General features: G+C 42.4%; 1 protein-coding gene and 1 long non-coding RNA gene across 3 annotated transcripts in view; one reads left to right on the forward strand and one right to left on the reverse strand.

Moving 5' to 3' along the window:
• Positions 1-237: 237 nt before the first annotated feature.
• Positions 238-1247, reverse strand: LOC116601959. The gene is made up of 2 exons (XR_004290227.2): positions 1015-1247; positions 238-733 (listed from the first exon to the last, which is right to left on the reverse strand). It is a non-coding gene; the product is annotated as an uncharacterized LOC116601959 (long non-coding RNA).
• A 19-nt stretch (positions 1248-1266) lies between these two features.
• The window catches only part of LOC5518229 (DNA excision repair protein ERCC-6-like 2), a 36750-nt gene continuing 25543 nt past the window's right edge, over positions 1267-12473 (forward strand). Inside the window, exons 1-2 of one of the 2 annotated variants that reach the window (XM_032362859.2) lie at positions 1267-1669; positions 8400-8497. In XM_032362859.2, the coding sequence (XP_032218750.2) occupies positions 1602-1669; positions 8400-8497 (166 nt within the window). In that variant the 5' untranslated portion in view covers positions 1267-1601. The remainder of the gene's footprint in view (positions 1670-8399; positions 8498-12473) is intronic. The other variant, XM_032362858.2, reaches the window with a different exon arrangement.

Raw genomic sequence — 12473 nt, forward strand, 5'->3', positions numbered from 1 at the left:
AACAAGCGTATCGGTAAAAGAATGACAACTCTGGATAGGGTAAATTAAAAAAACTTAAGAAAACTGCCGTAAAAGTGTAGGCGTACTAGCACATTACTTCTCGTAAATGACCAGATCTTATATCAAGGTACAAATAATGCTAACCACAAATTTAGAAAAAGGGCCGAAGAAGGCAAATGATGCATGTTTTTCTATCATTTTATACCGTTACTGAAAATATCACGAAGTGCAAAAGTGCAGATTTTGATTTTATGTTGTTAAGGTAGGTTAAATAATAACAGCAATATTTTTGGGGTCGTTGTTTTTGGGGTCGTAGCTTTTGGGGTCACAGGTTTTAGGTCTTCGTTTTGTAGACACCAGTTGTAAGCCTGCATAAACTATTATCGTCACATGGTAATGGGCCCTTCCTTCCCCTATCTCGCCTCGAAATTCGGATTAGAATGGCTACGAAAAAAAGTGTATAAATCATTTCAATAACGGATACTACGATAAACTGTGGAAGCACGGGTGGCCTAGTGTGTTAGCGCGTCGGCCTCTCACCGCTGTGGCCCAGGTTCGAATCCTGGCTCAGGCTGGGGATTTTTTCCGGGTTCCTGCCTTGACTGTGGAAGCACTGTGGAAGCACTTGACTGTGGAAGCACGGGTGGCCTAGTGTGTTAGCGCGTCGGCCTCTCACCGCTGTGGCCCAGGTTCGAATCCTGGCTCAGGCTGGGGATTTTTTCCGGGTTCCTGCCTTGAATCGAATTTGTCACAAGTGAGTTGAAGTTATTCTCCCGTGTTTCCAGTCTTCTCGGATAAGGACACTAAACCGGAGGTCCCGTCTCTTCAAGCTGTACTACACTGAACCTGAACCGAAGGGACGTAAAAGAACCACTGGGGACGTAATAAACCCTCTGGCAGTGACCACCCCCAGTGACAGTGCTCACTAACCCAGCCAACAATCCTCAAATGTGAGGGGCAGGCTGTAATTGGTAAATAAATAAATAAATAAACTGCCAACGCTTAGTTGCTTACCTTGAAAAGCTTTTATAAGAAAACGAAGCAAGCGAACTCCAGAAAGCAAGCTGTTAACTCCCGACATGAAAGTCGATTGTGTCACACTGTGTTTCTGTTTCTGGGACAGTACGCAATTACAAGCTGCAATTCGATTGGGCAAAAGTGCCGTATATTACTATTTTTGGTTATATCGATTTACCTACTTATTATGCAAATATTCAAAATGGCCGCGCGGAGTTTGAAACTTGAATTTGTTTTGTTAGCGAGACGTCGCATCGCAAAAATCGACCAAAACAGCAAAATATCCTGCTCTATACCAACTTTGATATTTGATTGATGAGTTCCTGTGCTCGAAAGTAAAATATCGTTTGGGAAACCTTATCAAATTGAGCGCTTTTATTGGAGACTGCCGTAAAATCGAACTCTCTTCGTAATGTTTACGTTTAGAAAAAGATAAATATGAGTGTGATGGACCAAATTCTACGGCTTAGGACCTTGACAGGACCAAACTAGGATAAATTAGGATCATGGCATACTAAAACAATTTTCACCACAAGCCGAAACGAGTGCCCACAGGGTATGGTGAAAGTTGAGAAGAGCGGAGGATGAATTGTGAGGACGAAAGTGCGAGTCAAGGCCTAACGTCTATACAAAAAAAATCGCCGAAGAATAGGTATGAAAATTTGTGTCAACATTTAGCCGAAAAGCATTTTACCCTACCCTTGTCTCTCGGGGGTTCGCTTCTTATCATTCTTTAGCTAAATGTCTTGCCCTGCGACCACCACAACAACATGGGGGGGGGGGGGGGGGGGACTTTAGCTGTAAACATGACTGTTGGTTCCGACAGATACGAACATTTTATGCCCCCAAAAGAATGGAACCGCGCCACCCCTAAGAATATACCTGCATCTGAACTCTATACCCAAAACTCCACCAAGAATAGATAGCCCCCCCTTCCCTCCGAAAAAGTAACCCTGAGTTCTATTCGTAAAACATACAAAAAGCTTGAAACTTGCCAGTCCCGTAAAAAAGTTTTAGAAGGAAAATTTGCTTATCAAATTTAATTTATTTTTATTCCCTTTTATAAAAAAAAAACTCTATCCTCCTCACCTCCAAGGCCCTAGTCATAAAACCCGGTACAATTTTACTTCCTTGTCTTCGCACCTTGTGTGAGCACACCACATGTGACATGCCCTCAGTCATCACAACCTCACTCCCCTTACCATGCATTTCTCAACCTTTAATTTTACACTCTATGCCTTTCCCTATTTGTCTGCACACACCATAAAATAGCCCTCATTGAGTAAGCGCATTACATAGCCACTCAAACCAGTGCCCCCTCTAAAATCTAATGCTAAAGGGGCATATGTTAAAATAAGCATTTGCGATCCTTAAATATAGGATATAGGATAAATAATATGATATCCTCAAAAATACCCAAACCTGAGTTCTATACATAAAATATACCAAGCATAGAAACTTACCTCCCAAATAAATAACCAAACCTAAATTCTATAGCCCAAGCATACAAAATCTTGCTATAAGGGAGCTTCAACTCTCAGATTTGCTTATTAAATAAAATCAATTTTATTCCATTTTTATAAAAAAGACAACAAACAAACTCTGTGCAATAGGCACTGAGATAAAAAATGCTCCTGAAGTATCACCAAATATAAATATTTATTTTCCATACAGTATGATATCTATGACTGCACAATCATACTCCTAGAATCTCCAAGGTCTAGTAATCAAACCTGGTACAAGAGGGGTAAAAAGAAGGGCATAATATGCTAAAATAAGCATTTGCGATAAGGACTTTTTGTCAAATTAGCCCCCCCCCCCAAAAAAAAATAAAAAATAAAAAAAATACCCAAACCTGAGTTCTATACATAAAATATACCAAGTATAGAAACTTACCTCCCAAACAATTACTCAAACCTATATACCCCAAACATATAAATTCTTAATATCACTATAGTTTTAAAGGGGAGCTTCAACACTCAGACTTGCCTATCAAATCAAATTAATTAAATTCCCTTTTTATATAAAAAAAGACTCTTTGCGCATATAATAGAGACTGGCGAGAAAAAAATAAGCCTGAAGTATCACCAAATATGAATAGATATTTTCCATATGATATCTACTCTAGTGAAGCTTGGAGCCTCTGGTACCCAGGGTATGACTATACTCTCATTCTCCTATTATCTCCAAGCCTAGTAATCAAACATGGTACAAGTTTACTTCATCTTCACAACCTGTGTCAGCACCCCCAATTAGACATACCCTTAGTCACCACCCCTTTGCCCTTACCATGCCTTTTCCTCACCCTAGTTTACACTTTATGCCTTTTTCCATTTGTTTGCACACACAATGAAATACACCCTCAATGGCTCTAACTTGGTGTTAGAACCTGTGTATTAAGCACGACTTGTGTCACAAAACTTCCTTTTTTTAATAAAATGAATCATGATAAAAACAGAGCTGGATACAATGAAGTCCTTTGGGGATGGTTTTGACACTGAGGTATACATACACCCCTCATTGAATAAGCACATTACATAGCCCCTCAAACAAGTGCCCCCTCTAGAATCCATTTATAAAAAAAGCCATAATGTGAGCATTTGTGGTAAGGACTTATTTTACAACGAGTAATAGCAAAGTGATGCAGCAATGAATAATGACTGCCATCCCTGAGATTTACTGATCATAGCAAATCTATTTATTCCAGGATCAAATATAAACATTTAAACAGTACTTTCATGTAGTGTCTTTAAATTGCATACAATAAACAGTGACTCGCGGCCAATCTGTATACGATTTAGCTTCATTTTTTTTTAATGAGACTCGCTGCCATTCTGTATAAGATTCATTTTAGTTTCAATATCCCAGCTAAAATTTTTCTTGGAGTGTCTTCATTCCGAGTGCGAAAGCAAGATAAATCCAGGGAAATTTTGTGCATTTGTATGACTTGATGAAACGTACAACTAGATAATTGGTGATCAATGTTATAGCCTGCTAGCAGTGGCTTACCCTTCCGCGTTCATTACAGTACGATTCGGTGAAGTCGTAAAAATAACCCTGCAAATGAGGTCTGTTGCCGATGAGAAACAACACAAATAGGGTATATATGACGCACTGAGTCCCTGCTTAAACAGATAAGAAGAAATCACTGCTAGCAGAGAGTTAAAAAGCGGCGTTCAACATGATTTTCCCGATTCAACGGAACCGCCATTTTGTTTTCCCACTCTGAGTTGAGGCGTATCCGCGTGAGACTGGGCATAGTAATACTCATCTCTGATTGGTTAATCAGATTGTTTATCAAATATAACCAAAAATGGTAATGTTCCGCACTGGCAAATGAACAATATCCGCACATCGACAAAAAAACAAGAAGAGTAGAGACAAGAGAACTCCTTTGTAGAACAAAGATAATAGGATACAAAGCAGCTGCGTACTTCTGTTTCTTGGGCTGTGTGTGGTCGAATGCTTATTTTATAACGTCATCGAAGGAACACAGGGAACCAAATCCTGCAAATTCCACGCAAAGGAAAATGATTTGAAAAGTGGGTAAGGACCAGCGATGTGAAGAAATTGTATCCTTGGTTGTGTGCAACACAATCGTGTTTGCGCCCTTGGCAATGTCTAGTGTCACTGAATCTTGGTCTTGTTTTTGTGAAGCGCGGGAAATTTGAAAATGCGCACAGACTGTGGCTGAGTTTGAAACAAACAAGATGGCGGATGTCGTTGATCTATCGTGCGTCGGCGAGCGGAGCCCCCCATACCTAAGAAAAAGTGGTATACAAGAAAAATATAATAACACATATTGGTAAAGAAATTGCGCTTTCAACATCGTAAACACAGGGGACGTGCGAAAAATAATGTCCGCATTTGTATTGCGGACTGCCAAAGAGAGCCCAAATCTTGGTACAAACAGACAACGTCCAAATCGAAGCTGGAGAGCCAACGCATGACTACTAATTGACGATGGGGGGGGGGGGGGGGGGGGACGGATATTTTGTTTCCAGGATGGCGGCGGCTTGTTCTACAGGAAGCCCAAACTGTTGAGCTCGCTTGTCTAATAGCTGTACTGGCAGCTATGTACAGGACCCGAAATGATCCCAGGACCCGAAATGATCCCCAAAAGTACCCCAACTGATCCCGGGACCCGAAACGATCCCCAAGAGTCCCCGAAATGAACCCCAAGGAATTGCAGTAATGGAAAATAAAAGGAATGTGGAAGGATTGGCTTTCAGTATGAAACATTTTAGCGTCATTTTTGTCACTATCCAGAAATTTGAATTAACTAAAACCATAGTATTAATATTTTTATATACGACTGCGCGGGAAATACAGCTTTCGACAGCTTAGTTGAGTCAGCAATTGGGGTCAAATAAAATTCCCGTGATGGTAATTTGAAGAACCAGGCGTGAATAAATAATTCATACATAACAAGCCATAAACGAATGTCTCCAAAGATTAGACATGCCTCTGCTTTCCCGTAGGAAAATGTTTGTTTGTGTTCGGTGAATGAAAGACTTATCATAGAGAGAGATAGAGAGAAATCATGCAGTGGTGTACGCACTACTACATAAGGAAATTCAAAACTCACATATTGCTTTCAACAAAAGCCACATCTCTTAATATTTTGCAACGGTAGTAAAAGGGTTGTTTGAGTGCATTACTCAGTGTGCTTTTGTCATTCCATCTTCTCGGCCAAACCGGCTGTCGGTAACTATTCGCTCGTGTGAACATGGATTTCGTGGTGAAAAACACGTTTGGTTGTCAAATGAATATAGATTTTTAGGGTGATGTTTAACGGAAACGAGATTTATAGTGTCAGAGTCATGTGTTGGAACTGCAAATGTTTTGAAGGTCAAAAGTTTGGTTGTTCTGAGCAAGGCTGTGCTTTGGCTGTGCTATGTTTATGTTGTACTCCTTTCAGTAGCAGTTAAAAGTTGTGTATTTGTTTTGGGCTCTGTTTATGGGTTTACCGCCGAGGCAATGTAATAAATAGAAGTATTGTATTGGAATTTAAGTATTTTAAGTCATGTTATTTAGAAATAAGATTCGCTTTCAACCCTTAATTATGCTTTAAGAATTGGAAGTGCTTTCTTCTGCTTTCCCTTTGTCCATTACCGCAATTCCGTGGGGTTGAATTCGGGGACTCCTCGGTATCGTTTCGGGTCCCGGGATCAGTTGGGGTACTTTTGGGGATCATTTCGGGTCCTGGGTTCGTTTCGGGTCCTGGGATCATTTCGGGTCCTGTACAGCTAAATTGTTAACAAATATTGGTGAAGAAGTTGCGCTGACGTTTCGAGCGTTAGCCCTTCGTTTTGCTCCGAGAAAGGGCTAACGCTCGATGTTTCACAGAGGCGTTCGACACCTTTTTGACCTTGTGTTAATTTATACCTTGTCTACACAACGCGCCTACGCAGACCATCTAGTTTTTCTACAGCTTGCCTGTAGTCTTCCTAGTCATACCAAATATTGTTAAAGGCCCATTTAGAAAGCACGATTTAGATGTATGCGACACTTCTACAACTGGGATGGTTAAGACATGTCGTAGACAGGTTGCAAACGACTAAATCGTCACGTCATCAATGACATAACTAAAAGCAACAATATGCTGACGTCATCAAAAATATATTCATATTTCATGAAAGAAACATCGTATGACAGCCAAACTAGATGGTGTCATGTAGGTGTGTCAAGGAGGGTGCAACAAGATGGTCACATGATGATGTGTGATGTCATCGATGACGTCACTAAAGGCAATCCAGTCTAACGTGACTAAAAAACACACAAAACATTAAGAAACATTGTATGACAACCAAGCTTGGTAGGGTTCATGTATGTTTCAAGAAGGATGCAAAGCTCTGGTCACTTATAATGTGTGATGACGTCATTGTGACGTCATAATTGATTCGACCACACCCAAAATAGGACGTGACGATTCTTTGCATGCTGATGACTATTGTCTGTAAGTTTGATGGTCATAGCCTAAGCGGTTCATGAAATACGGAGGGGGCCCTTTTAGCCCCCCCCCCCAATCACAGACAGCTCGGCTTATATTGGCACAGTATACGCTATAAGTATAGCCTGCGTTTTCATCTCTCGTCCCCTCTCCTCCCCGTCCCTCTCCCTCGAGCCGCTCCGCAGGCTACTGTAAGTATCTCATAAAATCGCGTATTTTAGGTAAAAAAAAAGCTCAAACTTTATGTATCAAGGTCTTACAATGTCAATAACCTACTAAATATGAACTTTTATCTTGATTTTAAATTTATTTCTTCTAAATCTGCAATTAATCGCAATTATCGGGTATTTTGCTTTGACGTTGTCTAAAAAAAGGTAGAGCATAGCTGTCAACTCTCAAGGTTTTGGACCCTTCTCCCGCTCTCCCACCGTGAGCACCAAATCTCCCCCTTTTTAGCGGTATCTATCGCTAAAAATCCTTCTATGGAAAATCGACATTTTGCCTATTTTCTATTTTTTTTTTTTTGCAGCGCCATTTATCGAACCACATGTGCAATGTGAGATCTATATTGTGCGCGAGAGCTTTTTGAACGGTAAACGTCTGCTGATTGGCTACCGAAAAGCTTAAAATGATTTGAAAAGTGGGTAAGGCCGAGCGATGTGAAGACATTTTACCCTTGGTTATTAGCAACACAATGTTCGTGGCAAGGTGAGATCTAGGGTCACTGAATGGTTATGTTATTGGGCCTTCGCAAAAATACTCATGAGTAATATGAATGTTTTATTATGATGGATAGCGCGGGGAATACTTGAAAATGCGCACAGCCTGGGGCTGAGTTTGATGTCTACATTAGTGAGACAAACAAAATGGCGGGTGTCGTTGATCGCAGGTTCGATCGTGCGTCGCTGTAAATTATATGCCCTTCTGGGAATTTTAGACCGCATTACTACTAGAACAAATGTTTGATGCAGCATTTACAATGGATTCATTGAGGAAAGTTGCTGTATTTGCCTGCAGAAGGTTTTTGGCGAGATCGATGATTTTTTGCCTCCTGCCATTGCTGACTCGTTATGTCTGCTGATGACGATCTAACCCAAGATGAGGACTCACCTCCATTGTATATTTGCTAGAACAATAGTACAGATAGCAAAGGATCGATAAAATCTCACGCTAAATTTGGAGCCGGAAGGGGTCTTATAAAAAACAGACAAGCTTAACTTATAAAGTATTAAAAAACGAAAGACTCATTATAATTTTTTTCAAAAGAGATCGCTTGGATATTATCAACAAAGATCAACTAGTTTTGGAGTAGAGATTAGTTAAATTCAACGACAAGCATAGGATTATTTCGGACTAATAGAACTCTAATTGACAGTAGTCACCAAGAGAATAGCCAATGAGAAATGTATTTAGTCATCTTGTTATATAGGTGTCAAGAACCCAGGCAGCCCCCAACCATCACTGGTACTGGGAAAGACTTGAACACGTCTTGTACTAGAAGCCATCAGCAGGAAACGCCTACTGGAGGTAACAGATGGGGTAAAGGGTAGCATAAGCTAGGCGGTAGCTTTGCAGGAAATGCCAACTGAAGGTAACAGATGGGGTAAAGGGTGAAGCTAGATGGTAGCTTTGCAGGAAACGCCTACTGGAGGTAACAGATGGTTAAAGGGTAGCATAAGCTAGATGGTAGCTTTGCAGGAAATGCCTACTGAAGGTAACAGATGGGGTAAAGGGTAGCATAAGCTAGATGGTAGTCTTGCAGGAAATGCCTACTGAAGGTAACAGATGGGGTAAAGGGAAAAGCTAGGCGGTAACTTTGCAGGAAATGCCTACTGAAGGTAACAGATGGGGTAAAGGGTAGCATAAGCTAGATGGTAGCTTTGCAGGAAATGCCTACTGAAGGTAACAGATGGGGTAAAGGGTAGCATAAGCTAGGCGGTAGCTTTGCAGGAAATGTCTACTGAAGGTAACAGATGGGGTAAAGGGTAGCATAAGCTAGGCGGTAGCTTTGCAGGAAATGCCTACTGAAGGTAACAGATGGGGTAAAGGGAAAAGCTAGGCGGTAGCTTTGCAGGAAATGCCTACTGAAGGTAACAGATGGGGTAAAGGGTAGCATAAGCTAGATGGTAGCTTTGCAGGAAATGCCTACTGAAGGTAACAGATGGGGTAAAGGGAAAAGCTAGGCGGTAGCTTTGCAGGAAATGCCTACTGAAGGTAACAGATGGGGTAAAGGGTAGCATAAGCTAGGCGGTAGCTTTGCAGGAAATGCCAACTGAAGGTAACAGATGGGGTAAAGGGTGAAGCTAGATGGTAGCTTTGCAGGAAACGCCTACTGGAGGTAACAGATGGTTAAAGGGTAGCATAAGCTAGATGGTAGCTTTGCAGGAAATGCCTACTGAAGGTAACAGATGGGGTAAAGGGTAGCATAAGCTAGATGGTAGTCTTGCAGGAAATGCCTACTGAAGGTAACAGATGGGGTAAAGGGTAGCATAAGCTAGATGGTAGCTTTGCAGGAAATGCCTACTGAAGGTAACAGATGGGGTAAAGGGTAGCATAAGCTAGGCGGTAGCTTTGCAGGAAATGCCTACTGAAGGTAACAGATGGGGTAAAGGGTAGCATAAGCTAGGCGGTAGCTTTGCAGGAAATGCCTACTGAAGGTAACAGATGGGGTAAAGGGTAGCTTAAGCTAGATAGTAGCTTTGCAGGAAATGCCTACTGAAGGTAACAGATGGGGTAAAGGGTAGCATAAGCTAGATGGTAGTCTTGCAGGAAATGCCTACTGAAGGTAACAGATGGGGTAAAGGGAAAAGCTAGGCGGTAGCTTTGCAGGAAATGCCTACTGAAGGTAACAGATGGGGTAAAGGGTAGCATAAGCTAGATGGTAGCTTTGCAGGAAATGCCTACTGAAGGTAACAGATGGGGTAAAGGGTAGCATAAGCTAGGCGGTAGCTTTGCAGGAAATGCCTACTGAAGGTAACAGATGGGGTAAAGGGTAGCATAAGCTAGGCGGTAGCTTTGCAGGAAATGCCTACTGAAGGTAACAGATGGGGTAAAGGGTAGCTTAAGCTAGATAGTAGCTTTGCAGGAAATGCCTACTGAAGGTAACAGATGGGGTAAAGGGTAGCATAAGCTAGATGGTAGTCTTGCAGGAAATGCCTACTGAAGGTAACAGATGGGGTAAAGGGAAAAGCTAGGCGGTAGCTTTGCAGGAAATGCCTACTGAAGGTAACAGATGGGGTAAAGGGTAGCATAAGCTAGATGGTAGCTTTGCAGGAAATGCCTACTGAAGGTAACAGATGGGGTAAAGGGAAAAGCTAGGCGGTAGCTTTGCAGGAAATGCCTACTGAAGGTAACAGATGGGGTAAAGGGTAGCATAAGCTAGGCGGTAGCTTTGCAGGAAATGCCTACTGAAGGTAACAGATGGGGTAAAGGGTAGCATAAGCTAGATGGTAGCTTTGCAGGAAATGCCTACTGAAGGTAACAGATGGGGTAAAGGGTAGCATAAGCTAGGCGGTAGCTTTGCAGGAAATGCCTACTGAAGGTAACAGATGGGGTAAAGGGTAGCATAAGCTAGGCGGTAGCTTTGCAGGAAATGCCTACTGAAGGTAACAGATGGGGTAAAGGGTAGCTTAAGCTAGATAGTAGCTTTGCAGGAAATGCCTACTGAAGGTAACAGATGGAGTAAAGGGTAGCATAAGCTAGATGGTAGTCTTGCAGGAAATGCCTACTGAAGGTAACAGATGGGGTAAAGGGTAGCATAAGCTAGATGGTAGCTTTGCAGGAAATGCCTACTGAAGGTAACAGATGGGGTAAAGGGAAAAGCTAGGCGGTAGCTTTGCAGGAAATGCCTACTGAAGGTAACAGATGGGGTAAAGGGTAGCATAAGCTAGGCGGTAGCTTTGCAGGAAATGCCTACTGAAGGTAACAGATGGGGTAAAGGGTAGCATAAGCTAGGCGGTAGCTTTGCAGGAAATGCCTACTGAAGGTAACAGATGGGGTAAAGGGTAGCTTAAGCTAGATAGTAGCTTTGCAGGAATTGCCTACTGAAGGTAACAGATTGGGTAAAGGGTAGCTTAAGCTAGATAGTAGCTTTGCAGGAAATGCCTACTGAAGGTAACAGATGGGGTAAAGGGTAGCATAAGCTAGATGGTAGTCTTGCAGGAAATGCCTACTGAAGGTAACAGATGGGGTAAAGGGAAAAGCTAGGCGGTAGCTTTGCAGGAAATGCCTACTGAAGGTAACAGATGGGGTAAAGGGTAGCATAAGCTAGGCGGTAGCTTTGCAGGAAATGCCTACTGAAGGTAACAGATGGGGTAAAGGGTAGCTTAAGCTAGATAGTAGCTTTGCAGGAATTGCCTACTGAAGGTAACAGATGGGGTAAAGGGAAAAGCTAGGCGGTAGCTTTGCAGGAAATGCCTACTGAAGGTAACAGATGGTTAAAGGGTAGCATAAGCTAGGTGGTAGCTTTGCAGGAATTGCCTACTGAAGGTAACAGATTGGGTAAAGGGAAAAGCTAGGCGGTAGCTTTGCAGGAAATGCCTACTGAAGGTAACAGATGGGGTAAAGGGAAAAGCTAGGCGGTAGCTTTGCAGGAAATGCCTACTGAAGGTAACAGATGGGGTAAAGGGAAAAGCTAGGCGGTAGCTTTGCAGGAAATGCCTACTGAAGGTAACAGATGGGGTAAAGGGTAGCATAAGCTAGATGGTAGTCTTGCAGGAAATGCCTACTGAAGGTAACAGATGGGGTAAAGGGAAAAGCTAGGCGGTAACTTTGCAGGAAATGCCTACTGAAGGTAACAGATGGGGTAAAGGGTAGCATAAGCTAGATGGTAGCTTTGCAGGAAATGCCTACTGAAGGTAACAGATGGGGTAAAGGGTAGCATAAGCTAGGCGGTAGCTTTGCAGGAAATGCCTACTGAAGGTAACAGATGGGGTAAAGGGTAGCTTAAGCTAGATAGTAGCTTTGCAGGAAATGCCTACTGAAGGTAACAGATGGGGTAAAGGGTAGCATAAGCTAGATAGTAGCTTTGCAGGAATTGCCTACTGAAGGTAACAGATGGGGTAAAGGGTAGCATAAGCTAGATGGTAGTCTTGCAGGAAATGCCTACTGAAGGTAACAGATTGGGTAAAGGGTAGCTTAAGCTAGATAGTAGCTTTGCAGGAAATGCCTACTGAAGGTAACAGATTGGGTAAAGGGTAAAGCTAGGCTGTAGCTTTGCAGGAAACGCCTACTGAAGGTAACAGATTGGGTAAAGGGTAGCATAAGCTAGATGGTAGTCTTGCAGGAAATGCCTACTGAAGGTAACAGATGGGGTAAAGGGTAGCATAAGCTAGGCGGTAGTCTTGCAGGAAATGCCTACTGAAGGTAACAGATGGGGTAAAGGGTGTAGCTAGATGGTAGCTTTGCAGGAAACGCCTACTGAAGGTAACAGATGGGGTAAAGGGTAGCATAAGCTAGGCGGTAGTCTTGCAGGAAATGCCTACTGAAGGTAACAGATGGGGTA

This window comes from Nematostella vectensis, chromosome 1, assembly GCF_932526225.1.
Source record: "Nematostella vectensis chromosome 1, jaNemVect1.1, whole genome shotgun sequence".
In the NCBI taxonomy this organism is placed as follows: domain Eukaryota; kingdom Metazoa; phylum Cnidaria; class Anthozoa; order Actiniaria; family Edwardsiidae; genus Nematostella; species Nematostella vectensis.